The sequence below is a fragment of the Centroberyx gerrardi genome, chromosome 14 (assembly GCF_048128805.1).
Source record: "Centroberyx gerrardi isolate f3 chromosome 14, fCenGer3.hap1.cur.20231027, whole genome shotgun sequence".
Taxonomy (NCBI): Eukaryota; Metazoa; Chordata; class Actinopteri; order Beryciformes; family Berycidae; genus Centroberyx; species Centroberyx gerrardi.
The window spans coordinates 30661501-30685166 of record NC_136010.1 but is presented as its reverse complement, the minus strand read 5'-3'; the positions used below and the strand labels follow the sequence as shown (position 1 = coordinate 30685166).

At 40.1% G+C, this 23666-nt stretch overlaps 2 protein-coding genes across 2 annotated transcripts in view; both read right to left on the bottom strand.

Moving 5' to 3' along the window:
• Positions 1-13079, bottom strand: part of LOC144542316 (uncharacterized) — a 30503-nt gene extending 17424 nt beyond the window's left edge. Inside the window, exons 1-2 of the mRNA XM_078288306.1 lie at positions 12767-13079; positions 12486-12612 (exon numbers count right to left, since the gene is read on the bottom strand). Coding sequence (XP_078144432.1) covers positions 12486-12612; positions 12767-13079 — 440 coding nt within the window. The remainder of the gene's footprint in view (positions 1-12485; positions 12613-12766) is intronic.
• A 2232-nt stretch (positions 13080-15311) lies between these two features.
• The window catches only part of efhd2 (EF-hand domain family, member D2), a 29139-nt gene continuing 20784 nt past the window's right edge, over positions 15312-23666 (bottom strand). The window contains exons 2-4 of the mRNA XM_071909774.2: positions 20011-20158; positions 19730-19864; positions 15312-18176 (exon numbers count right to left, since the gene is read on the bottom strand). Coding sequence (XP_071765875.1) covers positions 18045-18176; positions 19730-19864; positions 20011-20158 — 415 coding nt within the window. The 3' untranslated portion in view covers positions 15312-18044. The remainder of the gene's footprint in view (positions 18177-19729; positions 19865-20010; positions 20159-23666) is intronic.

The following is a 23666-nucleotide window of genomic DNA, read 5'->3' as shown; positions in this document are numbered from 1 at the left end:
GGAAAAGAGGAGGGCTTAATGTGGATAATGTTATTCTGATTTTGAAAGTTGTGGTTCTTATGATTAACATCCTGGTTGTCACTGATTATGACAGGGATATGACTATAGTTGTGGAGTAAATAGTTATCAATACTGTGGGGATATTCTGGGACTTGGCAGCAATCATTTGAGGTTTTATCATTTGAAACATTTGAAACAGCAGGACCCTCTCTAACAAGAGTGGGAGTGTTTAGAGTCCAGGAGAGGTCTTTAGGGTCATGCTGGGATGTGGGTCAGAAAGAGTTAAAAGCTATGTATTTGATAAAATTTGACATCAGTTTACTGGACCCCATCCAATTTGGGTGTAAGCCATCAGATTTATACAAATCACACTTAGACCAAAACGTGTCGAAATTGCTGATAAAACCATAACCTGTTGCTGTACAGAAGTTTTGCAACCACTGATGGAGGCTAAAAAGATGACTGAAACGTTCAGATCTGGTTGACATGGTGGGAATAGGACCAGATAGGTGACAGTGTTTGCCCAGGCTCTCAATAGTTAATGCCAATGATTCAATGTCCCTCTGGAGTTTGATTGATTGTCTGGCCATGACGTCATTTGTTCCTGCATGCACTATGACTGTGTGAACCGAGGGGTGAAGATCAATCAGCGTTGGTGCGAGTTCAATAAAGTCTGCTACTTTGCCACCAGAAAGGCAGTATGTTACGGCACCGGGTAGGTCCACAAATCTGATAATGTCGCCTAGAACCAGAACTTCGAGGTTATTACAGTTTCCAGTGGCACTATACACGGAGAGTTTGGGTGGAAGCTGGAGATTAGCAATCACTGCGCTAGCTGTATTAGCCTCATTAGCATTGCTGGAGGAGGTGGCTTCGTGGTCAGACAGCGGTGTGGAAAGGGAGGCGTTGACTGTACCTGCAGCGCCACCGGGTGCATGAATAGAGTTATCTCTGGGACTAATACTACCCACGGATGCTGAGGCTGATAATCGGGGACGTTTGCCAATAGGAGAGCTATCCCGGGAGTTGGACATGTTAGGCGAGTAGCGCCTTTTGGAAGATGTTGTAATTCGATTGGCTTCGAGAGCGTGGGAGGATGGGGAAGCTGGGTCGTCAGTGACCTCAGCCAAAGGAGCAAAGTGGTTGAAGAGCTGAAGAGAGTTATCTTCTCCATGTGGATCATAGAGAGGAAGGGAAAACTTCCTCTTGCCTTTCACCATCGTTGCCCAGGAGGAGCAACTGGGAACAGGGCTAGTGCCACCCCATTGTGGCATGATTTCCGAGACCAACGGGGAGTGACAGCCCGGCTGTTCTAGATAGGCTAATTGAGAAGAGAGCTCTGTTTGTCGCTGGAGAAGTTCCATGATGAGAAGCTCTATGGATTGCAGCTCAGTTTTTATGTCTGAGATTGCTGATGTCTTAGCCATTCTTCGAGAGGAGACTTCAGTCGGACGGTCGGAGAGACAAGATCATCAAAGTAGGTAAGGAGATTTACCAGGTTATCCTTCTCTTTACCAGGTTATCCTTCTCCTTTTCCAGCAGGGAAAATGATGTATACTGTAGTATGTCGCAGGCAGTCAGGCTAGTGAGATGATCCGTAGGCGGCAACGGGCCCAGACGGGCCCGGCTGCGGTGATCCAGCTCTTGAAATAGGCACAGATGTACGGTTTCACTCAGTGTGCACTGTAGTCAGCTTCTTCTGGTTTGGATTAGGATTCCTTCAATAAGGAATCCTAATCCAAACCAGAAGAAGCTGACTACAGTGCACACTGAGTGAAACCGGTTTTTTACCGGTTTTAATCACCGGGTTCGTTCATTTTTGAGTGGAGGAAACCTCTGCGAACAGCTCGGCTCTTGGCAAAAATGAACGAACCCGGTGATTAAAACCGGTAAAAACACTGAATAAAACAGTTCCTCGTTAAAAATCAGTGTTTCGCTGATGCTGTTTGGGGAGCGGCTGCTAGCCGAGCTGCCGCAAGACATTTGCTCAGCTCGTTTCTCAGAAAACTTAAAATCCAGACGTCCGATGACTAGTGAAATTCACACTGTAGAGCGATATTTCGGACAAAATACAACAAATGATTAAATATATAACATAATTTTGCAGTGCAATGTGTTAGATCTTTCAGGAGGCTATCAATGGTTATGTAAATATGTTTCATATATAGGCCTACGTGCTGTTTGTTCTGTGGATGTCATGCGTCAGGAGAGGGCATGTGTGTGTAAGTCACTGCAACAACTTGGGTCGCAAGAACATATGTGACAGAAGCACTGTGTGAACACTGTTTTAGGAGTTGACTGTATGTCTTTGGAAGACGTCATTATAAAGTTAACACAGCTACTCTCCAATTCCAGAGAGATGTCTCATGTCTTTGTACTCTCATATATCATAATAAACCATGGAGTATTGATCAGATAGAGACTTCAGTGTGTTCTTGGCTCCAAGTTTAATTCATTTGCCACACATATTACATATTCCAAAAATAACAAATGTAGCTTCCACTTAAGGCAGAAGCACCAAAAATAAATACAGTTTTCACCTAAGGCATGAATGGAAGCACCAAAAATAACAAACTGCCTTCACTTAAATAGATAAAGCCACACCCCGCTCTGTGTCCTCAGCTCGGCCCCAAGGAGCAGGCGGTTTGGAAGGCGTCGCTAGATGAAGCTCTCGGTAACGGTGAGTTGGATCATTGGGGCTATAGCCGAGCATTGCTCCCACACTTAGTCCCACTCTCTGTCGTCAATGTACATACATCCACGTCTTCTGTTGCCCTATAAACTTTAACGTTAGGTAACGTTGTTACCTGTGGTATTTAAGTGATGTTAGTGGAATTATTTAACTGTAATGTCGTAATGCTTCAGTGCATTGAATTGAATTGAACACACACGCCGTGGGTCTGTACAGGATCTGTGCTTGTTTTTACAATAGTGCCCAATTTGTGAGCATTTGGGGTGTATGTAATGCTGAACATTACTGAATGGCTCTTCTTTTTGGGAAGAGTCTTTTGCAAGAGTTCTTCAAGGGCCATTTTAAAGGCATCATCCAGCAACTGGAGGGGAACAGGGAAAATCAAATAATCAAGTTGTGTTTTGGTTTTCCAATATAAACAAGACAAGGAGATTTTGAGTAATATTTTCATTTCTGCGTCTTGTTAGAAAACGAGAAAACAAAAACAAGTTGTTTTCTTGTTTTTGCCACTTTTGATTTAATGCAAAAAACAAAGTCAGCATTACTGCTGTCACAAACACATGCTGACTAGCACACCAGAGCTGGCATCACCTGGGCCAGACTCATAACACTGTGTAGATTTAACCGTCCTCTAACAGCACCAAAGCAGCCACTGTACCATTACGCACAGTCATTATGCACTGCTATATATTGTAAGCCATAATAGCTTATTGATTGATCACACATGAGTAGGTCTAATTTATTATCTGATGTGTGTTATTCTTATTCCCACATTACTGTACGATTTGGTGACAACATGGAAATCTATTTAGTTGCACTAGAATAAAAATCAGGCTTGCAGGAAAAGGATGTCAACGCACACATCTATAAATTAGGTTGTAGGCTATATTTTCCTCTGTTTTCTTTACAAATATGTAGCTGGGGCTGGTGGGAGATGGTCACAGCTGACTGGTGCAGGGGTTGCGGATGATATTAAACAGTCCGATGGCCACCAGCACAAAGGAACGCTTGAGGCACTCCGTCTTGCAGCGTGGGACTCACCTAGTCGTAGAGAGGGTGAGAGGGTTCTTCTCTCTGCCACTGCCTCCAGACTGTCCAGCTTGAGCCCCACGACAGAGCTAGCCTTCTTCACCAGCTTGTTGAGTTTGTTGGCTTCTCCTGCCTTGATGCCGCCTCCCCAGCACACCACAGCAAAGAAGAGTGCACTGGCACTGACTGGCACAGACTGGTAGAACATCTGCAGCAGCCTGTTGCACACATTGAAGGACCTGAGTCTCCTCAGGAAATACAGCCTGCTCTGTCCTTTCCTGTAGAGGGCCTCAGTGTTGTGCGACCAGTCCAGCTTGTTGTTGAGCTGCACTCCTAGAACCGATAGGAGTTCACCATCTCCACCTCCTCCCCCTGGATGGTGACAGGGTTTGGGGGCTTCCTGCTTCTTCGAAAGTCCACCACCAGCTCCTTGGTCTTCCTGATGTTGAGCTGTTGAGCGGTCCAAGCAGGTCCAAGATCTTGTCCTCCCTTGTTTTGCAGGTCACATACTGTGTGAAGTCAGTCAGGGTTCAGTCTCCTGAAAGACTGCGGGACATGGTTGAAGTCTCCATTGATTGTCATGAAGGCGCTGGGGTGTTGGCATGTGAAAACTCTCGAGGCTGATAGTATGGCCTCAAACCCACAGCCAACAGCTCAATATCTGGAGTACAGATGCGTGCCTTCACAGTAATGTGTCCTGGGTTACACCATCTGGAGTTAACAAAGACGGCTAGACTTCCTCCTTTCTTCTTACCGCTTTGTTTCTCCCTGTCCACCCGCACTAGCGTGAAGCCAGCTAGTTCGACTGAACAGTCTGGTATATTCGGATATAGTCGGGTAACGCTTTGTGATGTCGCTTAGTGAGATGGCCTCTAGAGGGTGTCTTTGACTAAGACATGGCCCTGAGTCTCTTGACAGAGGAAACAAATCTAGGCCATATCAAGGGGGTCATTGGGCTGGAACACACCGGTACGCCATTCCGGGAGTGAATTTGACAACGTAACACGCATTCCGGTTCTGAAAAAATAAATACACAGCAGTACCGGTGGTTGTACCTGTTTTAGGAGCTTAAACAGTTTTCCGGCTGGGCAGTTTTTGGACCTTTGGGCCAATCACAGTGCTTAAAAACGGAAAACTCCACTCAACCGGGATGCCGGGCCACATTAAAGAAACGCATAATCAAATGACAAGCACAGACAGTTTAATCTGAGCCACGGAGCTGACAGATTGTGTTGTGAAAATGTCGAGAAAGAAGAAACTAGATTCTTTGTTTCCTATTTTCAACCCAATGTGAGTGATAAAACAATGTGTTCAAGTGAATTTAACTTGTTTCTATGAAGTAGCACCGTTATGAGCGAAGCTAAGCTACTGTATTTCTGCCTCTCCCACCATGTTGACATTCCAAAACAGCCGAATGGACAGAAATCTATCCGTCAATAATTCTGTCAGTTTTCCAATGGATCAGTGTGGCCGCAGCTAGTGGAATTCAATACACGTGCCATGGGCCTGTACAGGATCTGTACTTGTTTTGGAGAACGCTGCTACGAAGTTGTGCTGGGAAGCTCCGGGAGTGTTTTATGGACTAACAAACTTAACCAGAGTGTCAGCTGGGATGAGGGAGAGTAGATCATTTCATTTTCATTTTTGGGTGAACTATTCCTTTAACCCTGGAACTTGTGCCCTGTAAATTTGCTGAACTTAAAGGACAAATTCAGGGTGATTTGAGTTTTTTGTGTATTTTTTTCCATTTTTCATTTTATGTGTTTATTGTTTATTCTGACTATTTTTACATGCATGGGCCATGATTAAGGATATTTTTAAATCAGTTTTGGCATACCTCTCAGGCTCATGTGCTCAGATTCAACTCCAACGGCATAGAAACCAACTCGCGAGACTTCTGATTTGGTCGGTAATGGTCAGCCATCACTGTGAATGAGAAGCCAACAATCATGTTTTACAAAGTGGCATTTGAATGCTTATACCAATCTATTTAAAAAGAAGTTCCAGGGTGCCCCGGGGGTTAACCAGTGGAGCACGTTCCGTTTGGGCTGAGTCGTAGTTGCAGTGGCAAGTGTTTGAGTCCGGCCTGTGCCTTTTGCTGCATATCATCCCCTGTCTCTGCCCTGTCATTTCTGTCTCTCTCTGCTGTGAAATGCCCCCCCCCCCCCCCAAAAAAAAAAAACTGCAATGCAAGTATTCTGGAACTCCGTGACAGCTGAGACAGGAGGGGGCATCTTACCTCTGATTTCTTCTTATAAACAAAGCCAGCTAAAGTGCTTTGAATATTTAGCCTTAAGTGTTTGTTTGGGGAACAGTGACAACTGTGGAAGGTTGTTGGTTATAGGGGCCTACCGTCCACCTTCTGTACAGTCTAGCGTGATTGATAATATAGTTAAATTGATATCTTTACCGGAAAATTCTGAAATTTTATTAATGGGGGATCTTAACCTTGACTGGTTTTCTAATGCGTCTGATGTCTTAAAAGACTTGTGTAACAATTTGAACCTCACACAGCAAATTTCTTCACCTCCTGAAGAATCCTGAGAAAGCCACCCTACTGGATATTATTTTAACAAACAGGCCACACAATTTTAAATCTAGCGGTGTTCACCCACTCGATTTTAGTGACCACTGGCCAATAGCCTGTGTCAGAGAAACTAGACATCAAAAGTCTCAATCTCATATTATAATAAAAAGAAATTTGAAACATTTTGTGGAACAAGCTTTTTTACATGACTTGTATTTCAGTGACATCACTTATACGACTGCTATCCCTGACCATCGTATAGCTTTAAACTATTTTATCAAGGTTTTTAACTCTGTCGCAGATAAACACGCCCCTTTTAAGAAACTGAGAATAAAGAACAGAAGTAACCCCTGGTTTTTCTCTGATATCTCAGAGATGTTACAGGCTAGGGACATCTCTTGGAGCAAAGCGCATGCTTCTGGGTTGGGTTCAGACTGGCAGCATTTTCGTCACCTTCAAAATAAGTGCCTTGCAATGATACTAAAAGCCAAATTATCTTTTTATGTCTCTACCTTATCAGAATGTAGCAGAAATCCAGCAAAATTCTGGAGAACAATTAAGACTGGCTTGGCATTGGCTTTGAGAAGGGAGCAGCACTGCATTCTGTTTATAAATTGCCTGGTTATCTAACCAGTTTTTTGCAAGTATGTACCACACTCGTGTCAGCACAGAACTAGGAAAAATGGCATTTGATTATTATGCCTCACATAAGTGGAATAGCCTGCAGAGCTTGCTAAAATTTAATAGCTTGATTCCATTTGATCATTTTAAACATCTTCTGTATGATACTATGCAATCTGAATGTACGTGTGTCCTATGAGCTGATGTCTGTCGTCTCATTTGTCAGTTGTAACTTGTGTCTTATAGGGCTGCAACTAACGATTATTTTGGTAGTCGATTAATCTGTCGACTATTTTTTTGATTAATCGATTAATCTAATGATTATTTTCTTAGTTACATTAGTCATAACAAAATAAAACTGAATCAAGCGGCTCAAAATTTAAAGCTTTATTGAGCTCTCAAGTCTTCGAGGAGCAGGTGGAGGATGCTTTCTGTCAAGACTTCAAGGAGAAAATCATCTATACACCTTTGTATGTTATGATAGAATAATATTGTCTTAGGTGTTGATAATACAGAAATGTATTGATGAATTTTATTCAGTAATAGACAAGTATATAACAAGTAGAGGTGACAGACCAGATGAATTTACTACTTTAACTGTGGGCTTGTTCTTTAACATTGTGTAACTGTTATTTGAGCACCTTTGTTAAATTCAAAATTATAAAATACTCTTCACATAAATATGAATTTAGTGGCAAAGAAAATAGCAGACTGTGGATTTATGGCTAAGTTTTATGAAAAAGTTTTGTTTGGAGATGAGAGCTGTCAGTTATATTTATCCTCTCAGGTCAGTAGTTACCTAAGCATAACTAGCCAGAGCTTCAGTAAGGTCTGTAGTCATGTTACTCCGTCACCGATAGCCAGGTAGCATAAACAACGTTACTCACCAACTACTATCAGTTTGAGAAGTGGCTCCGGGATACTTTCGTTTTAAATGTTGGTGTGGTGCTGTAGTATGGAGCTTTTTTCCTATCTTTATTCAAGAGCGTGGTCTTTCAATTTGAGAGCATGATTTAATAATCCATGATCTAATGATTTAATGAAATCAATAAATCATGCTCTCAAATTGAAAGACCACGCTCTTGAATAATGATAGGAAAAAAGCACCATACTGTGGTGGAACTCCATTCTACTCTACAGAGGTTTTACTCTACTGTATTGTTGGCTTTAGAGCTGAAAAATCCCCGGACTTTGTTTTGAAACTCGCGGCCTTGCAGTAAATTTCTTTGAATGTCTCACAGGTCCGTCAGCCACCTTCCATTAGGGAAACGTTTTCTTTCAAGTAGGTCTATCTGCAGCCTGCAGACTCGCTACAAGACACGCCTCCACCGACTACGTCAGTACAAGAAACACCCCCCCCCACCGACTACGTCAGTACAAGAAACGCCCCCTGGGACTATGGTGGAGAAATGGGTCGGACAGTGGAACTTTGCAGTACCGTGAAGCTGCCCAAAATTAAATTTCCAGTTTTGTCGCCGAAGCGCATTTTCTTTTCAAAATGAAAGTCCCTACGAGGATGGCACTAAAAACACAGTTGTGAATCGTGAAATCTCTGTAACTAATAATTTAATAATGTAGCAAAATGTTTAAGAGGACGACGTAGGCTTTCTGACTACAGAAATCCCCCTTTAATGTCCATGAATCAATTAATGCTGAGCTGGCATAACAAATAGAAAGGTAGGGGGCATGCTGTAGAGTTTTATTGTAATTAATAGTATCATTTCCTTGTCACTTTGATATAACAGAGTACTTTGCATAGAACTTGGAATTGAAAATGTCAAATAAATGTATTTTGAAATAACAATGTAGAACAAAAAAAACAAACATTTCTTTAGTTTAAAAACTCTTAGTTTACAATTGGGCTAATCCTAAATAACTAAAGAATAACCCCACCACCAAAAAACAAATTGTGATTGAAGTAGTCTAATTGTATAGCCCTACTTAATTCACTGATAGAGCTCTTGATACAAGAAGTAAGAATATACAAAGGCCCCCACACTTATGACGATAGGTTTCTTAATATCTATACATTTTCTTATCCCTCTCCTCCTGCAGATTCAATTTCATTCAATTTCATTCATTAAACTTTCCCATTTCAAGGAGGCACAAAATGTAGTTTTCCCAGCCACACTAGCTGAATGTGTACTTTTTTTCCTCTTTCTGTGTGAATTAATGCAGTTTATACATCAACCGCATCTGCATTGTCACTATCACAGTTTCTTGGAGGGGGTTCTGTGATTAACATGTTTTAATTTATTATCAACAAGAGAAATACCATTTCGTTGAAACATCAAGACTTTTATTTTGAAGGCTAAGAAATTCTACCAGAAGTGAGTTTCGTTATTGTGGCTAGTTTCACGCAGCTTTACTTTGCAGAAGGCAAAAAACATTATTTCCTATGAAAATGATTGTTTTTCACTTGTCATTGATATAACTTGCTAACCACATAGCATAGCATCAGAGTTGACTTAGCTAAGTTAAGTTGCTAACCAAATAGCATAGAATCAGCGGTCTTTTGATAGCCAGTTAGCTTCTAGTGATCTCCTCTGCCTCCTCTGAGGGGGCGTTTCTTGTAGTAGCGGGTGAGGGGCGTTTCTTGTACTGACGTAGCATGTGGGGCTGTGTCTTGTAGGGAGTCTGCAGGCTGCAGATGGACCCTTCTCTTTTCTTTGCCTGTCATGTCGATCAGCTGAAAAAGAGCATCATTGAAAAAGAGAGCTTGTTCTCAACTGGTCCTCCCTGAATAAATAAAGGTGAAATGAAATGAAAATAAAGCAAAGGTTTCTGGTTCACTACCTGTCTGATTTACGCTTGCTCCTCTCCAAAATAAAACTTACAACCAATAGAGCTGGCACATGGTACAGTGGTTCAACAAGTGATTTTCCCCATGTTAGACACCCATCCAGCTTCATTCTATTGTTGATGACAGCCAATCTGTATCAAGTAGGCTTATAATTTCCTATGGGGTGAAGCAAGGCATTCACAATCAATCTGGGTTGAAAAATATGTTTTTTTTATCATCAGACAATACCCATAAGCCTTGCCAACTCTCTACCAATCACACGATCAGAAAAGGTGTTATGCTATTATGTTCATTCCACTGTAACGCTCTCCTCAGCACCAATTTAACACAGTAGCTTGCTCTGTGCTGCATAACAGCCCTAGTATCCTAATACCCTGCGCAGCTGTTGGAAATATATTTGATCTTACCTTGTAAGTCTGATCCATTGTTCTTTCAAGCATTCACTCCTGGGAAATGTGTAAAATGCTGTACAATTGGTTACAATCCAGCAGAAAACAATTTTTATAGGCGAGAAATGGCCAGTTGACTGAAAATGGCACTGTGGCGTAAAGGACCTTCTAAATTGTAGTCCTTTACCGAGCTAAGGCTGTTGTGTACACAGTCTTCTACCAATGATTTTTTCGTTTTTCTCAAATTTCAAAATGCAAATCCAATTTAGTTATTCATTACTCTTGCACTGTAGATTTGCACTGTAGAATGAGCAGAACGACACAGAAACCAGCTGTATTGAAATATGAGTACTACAAATGAGTAGTCAAAACTCTTGGACCATTTATGACATCTGCATTATCTTGTGACTAGCCAGTTCTATAGCTAATGTGGTTACTGTAGGACCTGCATTCTGTCAATCACAACTCAAGCCAACCAAGATACTTTAATTACTACTTTAATTATTACTTTACTTAATTAAATATTCTATACTTTCCAGTTTTTTATTTTATGTCTTGAGGTCCATTAAAAGCTGTTTGTGTGGTGTCATGAACCAAAAACACTCTGAATCCATTTTTGCACGTTAATTTTCCAGCATCTCTCTGAGCCTTACCAAGAACAGGCTGTTTCTGTTGCTGTGTCTTTAAGGCTCATTAATATCTGTTCTAATTGGCTAACTGTTTCAAGAGTGAAATGTGAGACACCACAGCCTGGCAGCGACAGGTAGGGAAAACTCTCCGGTAAATACACAATGACAACCGCTCAACTGCTTTGAAAAAAATGCTTTGTTAGCCTATTATTTCTTACAAAAATGTGTACCTTTGTGACGCCACAAAGTTACGGATGTCCAAACGGTTCATTTAGAGGCTCGGTTTTCTAATATGGATTGTGTGGATTTAGTTGGCTACTGTACGTTTTGATACTTTCACGATGTTTAGATAGACCATCCAACTCCTTTATAATCAATGAGGCAAGGGAAATCCCGTTTTACACGATATGGGACATTTAAAGCATGATTTTACACAATTATGGCTTTAAATTGCTTCCCTCCTCTTTACTGGGAATTACTCATAATATTTAGACTGCATGTGTTTCAAAATATTTACTCTGAAAAACAACTAAGATGAAGGAAAAATGGCAAATATCTCATAATGTGATAAAAACACTGGAAAACGATGTACAGTGATGTAAAACAGTAAGGAAATTCATTCCAGTCACACCAGAATTGTCTATTATCTCAGTAAAAAGGTTGGTCAGGGTCAAGTGTGTTCCTGTTTTCACTACTAAATTTGCAACATTTCCTTGGTTTACCTGTTTACTATTGTGAATTCTGCCGGAACATCGTCCCCTTTGACCTCCATAGCTTCACAAAATGTCTGATGTGGAGCTCCAACTTTACAGTTTAATCTTGAGCTAGATTACAGTACAACAGTACAATAAAATATCTTGAGAAAATCAACAGTCTCTGAGTTCTAATCTACTTTTCATAAATTCAAGGTAGTGTAACGATGAAAAGCTACTGAATGGCCTGGGAGGAGCTTCGTTACGGAGCGGAATTTGACCACAAGACCAAAAGACATGAAAACAGCAGCAGAGCTGGCCCGCGTGTGTGGATATTGGTTTATATCATTATGTCTCAATGAAATCTCCACATAGCACACAGTTTCAGGATTGATTATGAGGTCTGATATCGCTTATTGCAGGTTTAAAAGAGATTTTGGCCATGCCTTAATGTCACAGAATCATCATAAACTTCTCAACATGCTAAAATAGATTTATGCATTATTGTTGTAAAAATGTATGACTTTCAGGTTTGAATTTTGTAACAGCACAACCAAATTAGCAGGGTGCATACAATTACCTTTGTGTGCTATCAATACAAGCAAGTGGTGGGCTCAGGTTAGTCACTGTTGTTAGTATAAATATCACTTTACACTGCTTCATGCTCCCAGTGGCTTAAAGAACTGGGGCACCATGGAGAGAAGGTGTATGATTGCAGTTTGTGAGAGAGCACATGCTGGGGAAAGATAGAGACCCTCATGTATTCTTAATGAAGCCAGCATTAGAGAAGAGAGACTTGGGAGAAAGGTACTATAATGCTTTCTAATGATGGACACAAAAGTTAACACAAGTCATTACGTGGCATTTAGGACCTTCCAAATAGTACAATCTAGCAAAATAGATTTGTTGTTAATTATGTTTCATTGGCCCTTTGGCCATGTCATCATATTGCAAAGGAATCATGCTTCTTTAAAAAAAAGTCATGAAATCACATCAGAGTACCAGTACATATTTCAGTAGAGGATTTTGCCATTTTAATCTTTCTTCAAATAGGTTAACATATCTATTTATTGTATTTCTTTGTTCCTATCTATGGTACCTACTTTGTGTGGGCCAGTAGTAGTTCCTTGTGTAGCTCCTGGTGAGTCCTGGAAGCCTTGATGGGGTTTGACTGCCCTGAAGACACTTCAGCTGAACTGCTGCGCTTGAACTCAGTCTTGACTCCATTATCTATCAGAGAGAAATCATGTCAACACTGAGTTCTTGTAAGTTGTGTTAGACCATGGTGAATGGCATATCACATCACAACACTGTTGAATTGTTCATACAGAGCGGATGTCTTGTTATTGACCACAGTGGCCTGTGTTGTAATGGTAGAACTGACCTCTTTTATGGTGATGGCTCTGTGGAGTGTTGTTTGTCGTCCTGCTGTGGAGGCCAAGGCTGGGGGTCCTGGGGGCCAGCAGGACATTGGTATGTGTGTGATTATTGTTGTTAGGAAATGAACCACTGAGGGACATGGTGGCCTGGGGGTTGTAATCAGTAGCTCTGACAAGGGGATGGGAGGGTCTGGCAGTAGAGGACAATGGATGGAAAGAAGCAGCAGAGGCAGCTCTCAGTGCAGAAAAAGGCTTGATGGAGGACTTGATGGAGGACAGCACCTGAGACTTGGCCTGCAGCCACAGCTCCTGCTGCATGCTGGGTACCTGCCAGGGGGTTGAGGGAGTGGAGGGTGATGACAGGGTTGATATGGAGAGGAGAGATGGATTGAAATGAAAGAAAGCATTAGAGAGAAGGAGGCAGTGGGTTGGAAAGAGATAGCTGAAGTGGAGATGTATAATTTATCCCTCTAGTGGGCAACTGCATTACCTATTCAAATGAATGATTAGGGAGGAGGAAAACAGTGGCACAATGACAGAGATTCAATGCCAAAACTGGCATCTAGCTCACTGAAATGAAGGGAGATAGTGGAAAAGGAAAAGTCTAGGCTTACAAAACTAGAAAATCTCAAACATGTTGACTGGCCTGTTGCATAACAAGCTTCAAACTAGATACAGAATAGCATAGTTAGTTTGCATCAAGCACTACAGTTACTTTCCTGGGTGCACTCATCTTATAAGTGAGAATTAGTCATATCATAATTGGTGCCAGGGCAGAATATGATTGGTGCCAGGGCAGAATTAGGTGAAAAAACAGTAGATATAATACACACATACTGCATGACAACCTAAATGTAATATTACAAAAAGATATAATAATCATTTCTGAATGTTAATATTCAGAAATCCTCATGACAAAATACAGAGAAATCTAATCATTCCTGTCTGAATCTTTGCCTCTGCATGAAATTTCAAACACTCACTCTATAGAGGAGGAATTTGACAGATACCAACAATATCAGCCATAGCTTTCACAACCTCTGATATTGTGCTAGAATCACAGAGAATTAAATACAGGCTTCCACCCTACCTGTGGTGTACCAGTCCTTCATGAATAAGCCCTCATCTGTGCACATTAACCATCAACTGGAGCTGACAGACAGTGATACTATTGAGTGTAGTGTTATTTGAGAGCCCTGACTCTGGCACTCTCATTTACTGTTCCAGCCCCCATCTGCACTTCTGATTACAGTCCACAGGGGGACGCTATTTCACAAACAATCGGGGCAACACTGATGACATAATATCTGTGTGATATCTGTCTGTCCCTCAGAAAAAGAACAATTTTCCATAACAAGTTCCTCCCAGTAAAGAGCTTTATTTAAAAATACACACGGTCAGCTGAATTATTGTCCTTAAATCAAAAAACACTTACGGCAGATCAGTCTTTATAACATCAGATTTCTCCCACTTAATCTATAGCAACCAGTATAGTACATGGTTGAGTCGAGTGTTTGATCTTGTAAGCAGACAGAAAGTAATGATGCAAATTCAAATTAAAAAAATGTATTGCCACAAGAATAATGAAGAATCAAAAATAAAAGGTGTATTATAGAGTAGCCACATCTTTTTTTTTTTTTTTTATCAGCTTACAAGACATTACAGTAAAACATACCATAGTAAACCAGACTTGAATAGTGACTGTAACATCGCAGGACAATGGGAAAAAAAGGAACCTTGAAAAACAAAGGATCAGTCAGAAAATAGAAGCTGAGAATATGCTGTGGAAAACACAGATCCAATACTAAAAGTTTTGTCCTAATTGATTTTGAAGTTCTCTGACCAATTCTGGATACATGTCTTTCAATATGGAAGTATAATGAGAATTGCAATTGAAAAAAATATTGCTGCATGCCAGTGATGTGCCGGGGTTAACTACATGACGACGAGATGGGAATGACCTGGTTGCTATTGGGAAATGTTTGGAGCATAAGGAGCTACAGTTATGCAGAGCAATTTTACTCCTACTCACATATGAAGTGTTATGAAGTGTGAGTATTGATTAATAATCTGTTTTTCATGTAAGACATCTTCTAGGTGTGATTGAGAAGTGCAGGTGTTGCATATTTCCTTTGATAAGCAGTCTGTTATTGTATGGGCAGAGATCCATAGCGTTTATACTTGTGAAAATATGGTGAAATATTAGTGCAATGTGATGTTGACATGGGTCTTTGATTTCACACGAATATATACAGCAGTTGTATAGAGTGTATAGTATGTGGCTAGTTATAGTTGATTGAGAAGTATTTTGAGTTGTTCACAATGCACTGAGCAAAAGGGGAAATGCAAGGTATTACGTATAGTTTTTGAGAAGACTGACAAGAAGACACTGAAAATGTCAAATGATATAGAAAAAAATTATTAAGTGTGACAGGGCTGAGCCTTAGAATTTAAGGGCTTACTATACTGCCCCCTATGAGGCAAATCAGTACCATTCTTTGTGTCCAAGTAGCGAGTGGCCATGACCATCTATACGCCAAAAAAAAAAAGTTACCAATCTATGGTCAAGTTATTGGACCAAATAGTGGAGAAAAAAGAACAACAACACTAATATTAATAATAGGATTTCCAGCAATAACAATAGGGTTTCACTACTACCTAGTGAATCCCTCATAAATCCAAGCTCCTGATGGACTTCAAAGCATTGAGGGTATGATGACATGCTATACCTACCAAAGACAGAAACGCTATGGAATTTTGACTACTGTATCATGAATATCTAGATCTCACCTTCTCAATGTCAATATCATTTTTAAAAAAAATGCCATTACCATGTTTTGTTACCTTACAGTGCAAGGCTAGATTGGACTGGGACACAGCAACAGTAAAAATATTTGGCACGGTTTCATCTCGGAACAATGAAGACATTGAAAGATCTAAGAAGTGTAATGAAAATAAAATGGAATGATAAAAAATGCACAGAATCCAAATCCTAGTCTCTATTCTGCCCTCAACAAATTATGTGTAGCTCTACAGGGAATGCATTTTAAGACTTAAGCTAAATCATGGTTTTGTTTCCCCTTATCCCTATACAGTACAATGTTGGCATTTTCCTAGACAAGATTAGTAGAGAACCACAATTTTCACATGGGAGACAAACATGGAAAGACCCGTGTATCGTACACACCAGAAAAAGTAAGTTTATGACAGATTTGACATAACCCAGGGACATTTAACACATAATTACTCTAGCCACCTTCCACATCAGAAAAGGAAAACAATAGCAATCTATTAATTTACAGACAAACAACTAGCGAATCACCTTTTACCTGGAAGAGTGACCAGTGGGCGTACCTTGTTTTTTTCTCTTAAAATGAATAGACCACCTTGTGAACAATGCCCATAAATGCAGAAAACTCAACAAGATCCCTCACCATATAAAACTAAAAGTATTTTTTAAAACTTATATTGTCATGAAAAAATATTATATTCTTTATTCACAACCTTTCAGTTGTAATGTGCCTTGATGCACTGGCAGGTATCACTAGACAATACCATGTCAATAATAACACTACATTGGAAGCTCGCAAACTATTTTATACAGTAATATCTGACAGTTTCCCCTCAGGTCACACCTTTATCTGAAGCTTAGAAGCAACCACATTAAGACTATAGAAAAAAAAAAAAAAAATTAATGTTAAAATAATCTACACTTGGCATATGCTGTGATACAAAATTTTAAGATCTCAAGTTTAGATTTTTAAGTTTCAAAGATTGGAAGATAATTTTGAATTAAAGTTACATTTCAATCAAGGTTAAATCTAACTCTTGACACTCTTACAACAAATGACCAAATTAGTGCAAATTGTGCATATCTCTGGCTAGATTCACCTGATTACAGACAGTACAAGTGCACCATACACAAGCTGCATCTTGCAACAAGTAAAGGAAAAACCATATAAAATTTGCGTTTCATAGCATTGTGCTCATGGGCTTGGGAACCTCCTCTTGTTAATTGTGCAACTTAGCTTCCATGCTGTACACACAAGCCTCATGCAGCTGAACTGAGCTGTGCCAATTGATCTGAAATTGATCCATGTTCCAAAATTAAAAGCTTTGAATGTCCCTGTGTTTGCTTGTTTGGGATTTGGGATTACAGTCACCATTATGAACTGCAGTGAATCCAATCTCCTGCACTGACAACCAAGATACAGTGGTGTGACACAAACCACAAACTTAACACCAGCAAAATGACAAGGGCAAAAACAGAGGGCCATTACTGGAAGCCCTATTCAGAACTCCCCAAGACTTCCCATTTCTATGCACAGGCCAAACTATAGAGGGTAGTAATATTCACTTTCCATCCAGATTATGGAATGGGTAAATTCACATTGGTTATGGTTTTGAAGTGAAGCAACACTGGAAAGGGTAAAGCAGCATAAGAATTTAAACACAGCAAAATGGTCTGACTATAAATCGTACTGGCATCTGCTATATTAGCACTAGTATTGCATGTCAGTAGTCAGTAGTTGGTCCAAGTGGCAATAGGATGCTTAGGATTGTCAGAATTTCACAAGGCCTGTGGAAAATATACTGTTGAAAAATGACCACCACCACATGTAAAAACAACCATTCCAAACCAAAATCCCTCTCAACGTCCACCCTACACTAACATAAAAAATATAGAGCTAAATTATGGTGAACACTGAGTGAATGCTATGTTAACGTGGGATTAGTTGGAAAGTGTGCACTGTGTGTTTTATCTCACAGCATGAGTAAAGTCAAATGTAGCTCAGGCAGGCTAGTTACACTGCAGCCAGGACACAGTGAAACTTACAGGATATGACATCAGAGAGCGCAACCATCACTAGTCAAACACATACAATGGACTGGACACTGGACCTCTTTAGACCCAATTGTTACAACCTAAAACATAATTACTCCTTAAAATAGCCACATAAAATATGCCACACTTTCACAACCAATGTCATTGATAAAAGCAGTGACATTAAAGTGAAACATGACATTCCCCACTAGACATATACAGACCAATTGTCATCGGCATATAGGTAGTGCTGGTTCTCTAGAATGTGTCCAACTCATTGCATCATAGAACAGTGACTGGCATGTATGGGACTCAGGTCTGTACCTGACTCAAGACAACTCACTACTGTCTTGCATAACTGCTTTTCAACATGGAGTATTTACAAACAGACATTGATAAAATGACAGAGAGTAGGTAGAGCACACAGGATGAAGGGTCCACAGAAGAGATGGAAGTGGTCACTTGAAGGTCGACTGCAACTCCTTGAAGGCAGCTCGTCTCTGCTTCTGTTCCTCGGCCTGCTTCTTCTTGGCCTCTTGCTCCTGACGGATTTCCTCCTCGAATCGGTTGGACTCATTAATCGCCTGAACCTGTCCAACAGAGGAATAGACGGCTGACACATCTGATCAATTTGTATTTAGATGTCAGCTTGTTAGCTAGCTAACCATAGTATCTGGTCAGCTAACCATCACTGTCTTGTTAACACATCTTGATTTGCACACTAAGTAATATTGCATAGCTAGCATTAGTGGTGGGTAGATATTTTGCTTAAATTAGCTTGCAGGCTAGTTAGCTAGCTAACAACAGCCAAAAAACAGTTTGTTCAGGTTAACTCAGCTGACTCTTCTCAAGCTACAACTTCAAGTTTGTTTATTTATATAGCTCTTTATCACATGCATATCTCAAATGACTTTAGAGAGAATGAGGCTAACTAGATCTAACTGATCAACAGTCAACCATAGAACAGAATGATATAGGACAAACATCAGGCAAAGCACAAGACACACAAAAGCAGATTTTAGCAATACACAAAAGCCTACCTATTCTACCTAGTCTAACCTACCCGGCACCACCAGCCTTAGACCCTCAATGCATACAAGGAAAAACTTACAAGAAGAAAGAAGACCTAACTTGTGTTTTGGAGTAGAGAATGGGGCTAAATACAGGAGGGTTTACTGTGTCACGGTAACCTACATTTGGAAACAAACCTACTTTATCACACCATTCACTTAACGCTACTGAATGGACATATACAAATATATCCAAATGGACAAACAAAGTCTTTCCTCCTTACTCCTCGAGTAAGGAGGAAAGATCAAGTGATTACTAGAGATGAATCACACCCCCCATTTAGTGCATACGAGCTGTTACTATCAGGCCGACGGTATAGGGTGCCATCCCTCAAAACCAACCGGGCTCGCAGATCATTTGTTCCTACCAGTATTGCACTGTTCAAACTGTGAAACAGAAAGAACTAGACCTTGGTGTGTTGGGATGCTGCACCTTGTAATGTGAGGAGCACTCTAGTGATGTGGGATATGATATGATGTGATGTGATGTTGGAGTGTCCAGTCATTGTGGTGAGGTGCTAGTGTTGTTGTTGTTGCTGCTGTCATTGTAGTTGTCTGTTTATTTGTCTGACATTGCTGTATGGCACACGACAAATTTCCGAAAGGACCAATAAATGCATCTATCCATCTATCTATCTATCTATCTATACCAACACCACCATTATCTTTTTCAAGTACATCTCTTTTTCTAGCCTGGTTATTTGTTTAGACATTATTTGTGCACAGCAAATTGGCCAGTGGACCTCCATGATGACACCAGCTGTGATTGTAAGAGCTCTGTGACAGAATTGGAAAAACCTCTGTAGAAGTTCACTGATGCTTTACCCTCTGTTTCCCTCATTTGCTTTGCAATTACAGTTACAGTGAAACCCAGTACATTACATCTGGTACATAGGATGCTCCTGTTTGAAGAACATACATTTTTTGCCCAAGTGTCTGCACATTTTTTTGCATGCATGTCTCTTGCTATGCTTGTAAATTAGTTCTGTTACTGCAGTGGAGTGACTACATGAAAAGACCACTGTGTCTGTAGTTGTCATAGTTTCATTAGTCTTGGGAAAGACTTGGCTTACTTTGGCTTCAAAGAAAGTCTTGGCTCCTTTCACCCCCTCGGTGGAGACGTCGATCTCTGAGAGGCGAGCCAGGACACTGAGGCCACTGTCCTCTGCGAGTTCTCCTGCTGCTGCTTTCCTGAAGATCAGCAGGAACTGGAGGAAGAGGGAAAGAGAAATGGATAAAGAGGAAGAATGTCAGTGAGTTTAATTTGCCATTGGTTTAACATAGAACACAGATCCTTTGAAAGATTCATGGATCCACTAATGATAAGATGGTATCTTGTTTTCTCTAATCCCACCTCTCTGAAGCTGAGCTTGTTGTCTAGGTCTTCATCCACCTCCTTGATCATGTTCTTCAGGCCCAGGTGGGTCTGGGGAGCTCCCAGCTTCTCCATCATCAGCTTCAGCTCCATAAGGTCAATGAAGTTGTCATTCCCTGCATCGTAACTGGCCACAGACAGGGAGGAAATTGGTTTGTGACAACTCAATTTCACTCACTTACTAATGCTTAGGAAGCATAGCATATTGATTAATATCTAAAAGGAATTGGGACTTTATTGATCTTTACGTCACATCCCCAGATAATTTCAGCCAGTGCCCTTAAATTGGTACACATGTTTACACATGTAATATTGCAAGAGACCACAGGATGGAGCTAGAACACGAAAAAACATTTAGAGGACTGATCAGGCCCATCATGTTTATATGCTTGTTGTTTCCTTCTTAGATTCATCTGCAGTTAACTCAAAATATGTTTGCTTCTGGCAGGAATCAAAGGACGTCATCATCTGAGATTAACTATAATGAACAATGTTACCATAACCAAAGCATTAATAACCACAACATTGTCTGGAAAACTGTTCAGTGTCACACCCCGTGCCGATCTTGGCATGAAAACTCTGATGGGGCCCCAGCTACATGATGAATTCCAACACTGCAAGAGACTAACCACACTCAAACAAAAAACATAACACACACCTGCACCTCCCTTTTACAGCAGCTAACATTTGAGAGAGAGAGAGAGAGAGAGAGAGAGAGAGAGAGAGAGAGAGAGAGAGAGAGAGAGAGAGAGAGAGAGAGAGAGAGAGAGAGAGAGAGAGAGAGAGAGAGAGAGCAAGCAATGTCACAAAGACCAATATCAGTGATATCTACATGTTATCCCACAAACTCCACATCTAAAAACCACACCAACAGCGCAGACCAACTAATGCAGATAATAAGCCCAACCAACCAAGACCAGACCACTACCAAATTTTCATATATAGCCTGACACTGTAAGGCAACTTAAAAAGAAGGTGCTGTTACAGTAATTTAAAAGTGGTCAGATAATCTAAACGATTCATGGTTGAAAGCAGCTCTTTTGACTAATTATTATTAGTTAGCGAGCAAGAAGGTTAGGCTACCTCACTAACTGAAGCAGAAGAAATTTGTTTGCTGTTAATGTTTTCAGTGAGCTGTGACAACAAAGGGATCCTCTGGAGCGCACTGAGCTTTTGCCTGTCACCACCATCAAGCACACACATTGCGAAGGATTTTTTCCTTTGAAACATAGCAAATGTGCGTGAGTAACAACTTTAACCTTCATGTTAATAAATCACACAAATTTTGAATATTAGGATGATTTTACCATAGGCATTTTAATCGAATAAATAGGCTTGAAACATGTTTTATGAACTATAGATTCTTCTGTACCATACCGCCAGCAACGCCACTACTCATCCAAATCTTTTTAGGAAGAGAGCTTTTGGTGAATATCTCAAATCTATGAAGACATGATTTAGCGTGAACCTCCATGTGCATTATGCTCTTCCGAAAATCTCCTTGCTGTCAGGTGAAAAGCAGCAGCTATCATGTCCTAACATGTCCACACCCTCCCTGGCAGACAGGAGGGTCACACGACAGGGACCGTGGAGCACATTGGGAACTATAGTGTGTGCATGTACTGTAAGTACTGGGTTTCCCCTACCATTGTGCAGACCAGCCAGGCTCAGAGAACCCCCACCAGGCTAACAGAATTATAAAAAAGGACTTTGAAAGTAATGTCTCATTTCTTATCATATTTATTGGTTTATAGCGAAGGCACAGGGCCTCCACTAAGGTCAGAAATATATCAAACAAACAAAAGCTTGCGAAATTGTGTGCAAACAAGTTAAACATTAACCCTAATTACTGATAGACTGTGTGAGGCTGGAAAGGCACAGTGAACTCTGATTCCCACAGTTTCCCATCCCCCCTCCCTCTTACATCTCTCAGCAGCAGCAGTGAAATCGAAATACAGCATCTTGGTTACAGTTGTTGTCAGTCAAGGGTAAATCGATGTTTTATATCATTATTTTACATCATTACATTGTGTCCATGACAAATTTCCTTCGGGACAATAAAAGTCTATCTAATCATCATCTATTTGTTTAATCTAATTAAATTGACTTAAATTGCTAGTTGCTATTGTTAGTTTACAAAGCCTAGCTCATTAGCAAACTTTCTAGCTTGTTAATCATAACATAACTACTACCATCCAGTCTCCCTTAATCAACAATTAGTGAACATTAACTAGATATTTGGCTTGCCAATTAGTTTATATCAAGCAAAGAACTTGATCAGATCTCATACATGCCTTGCATGGAAATTCACCAGCAAACTCTTAGATGAGATATCAGTGTGACAGCTTGGTCACCCTCACCATCTATAACTATTAATTAACCATTCATGAGAAATTAATGAAGAGTCTAATTTATCTTAAAATGGTCATAGACTTTGCTATTTCTACTTTATGACATGAAATTGAAATTGTCTGACTCATGCATGCATAATATTTTCTGATAATTTATGTAGACTATTACAGTGTTTGCCATATCCTTGGTTGAATACCTAAAATAATTTAGACCCCAACAGCTACCTACATTTATTCTTCACCATTTGAAAAAGACAGCAGAGATAAATAAATAATAAAGGACAGCAAGGCAAACTTCTGACATAAAAGGAATAAAAGAGAAATTACTAAGCAGAGAGGAGACATAAGAATAGAAGATGAGAGAACAAAGAGAAGGAGAAAACTATAAGAGAAGGGTCCAGCAGGGAAGAGTGGAGGAAAAGGGTAAGGTGGTAGGGTATGGTAAGGCACAATCCAAGTCTAAATTCAGCATACAAAGTCCTTTTTCAGAGGTCATATTGTTTGAAGCCTAGTAAACAAAAAACTTGAAGCGTTGAAATCCAAATTTACCTGCCACACCAACATTGCTTGCATTCTCTTGTGCCATGTTAATTTAGGGAGATGAAAAAATATATAGTGCATTGCAAAAGTATTCAGACAACCCTTGAATTTTTGCACATTTTGTTGTTTTAAGTCACTTAAAGATTTATTTTTTCAGGATTTTTAGTCTGAGTTCTATATAAAAGCACTCTATCCCATCAAAGTGAAAATACATTTGTATAAATGTATTATATTTTACACTAGCAAAAAATTGCTCAGCATTTCTTGTCATCTGTTACTCAGATGTCATATTTAGATTGTATTGAGTGGTTGTGAACAATGTTTTCCTTTAACTTTTTTTTTATTTGTCTTTTTTGCTAACAAAGCTGAGACCAAGTCCCTTCACTAAATCTTAATGGAACTGAGTGGGATTTTAGGGTGACGCCTGGACTCTTCATCAGATTAATTATGCACAGTATGGGATACATGGTCCAGTTCTTGAGGTTTGAAAATCTGGAAAATCTAAATCATCCCTATTCCATTTTTACTATGGAAGTCAATGGAGAAATTGGACAGGAGAAATTCAGAAATATTTCAAATTCTGTATTTTCCCAAACTGTGATGAGAGGGTGATGACATAGTAAGCACGGAGGCAACATAGTAAGTAGTATTTCTTTTTTTCCCCCTTCTTCTGGGTTCTTATTTTAACTTCTATATCTTTTTATTTTCCCTTCTTTTATCCACTATGTTGGTTTTATTTTCTGT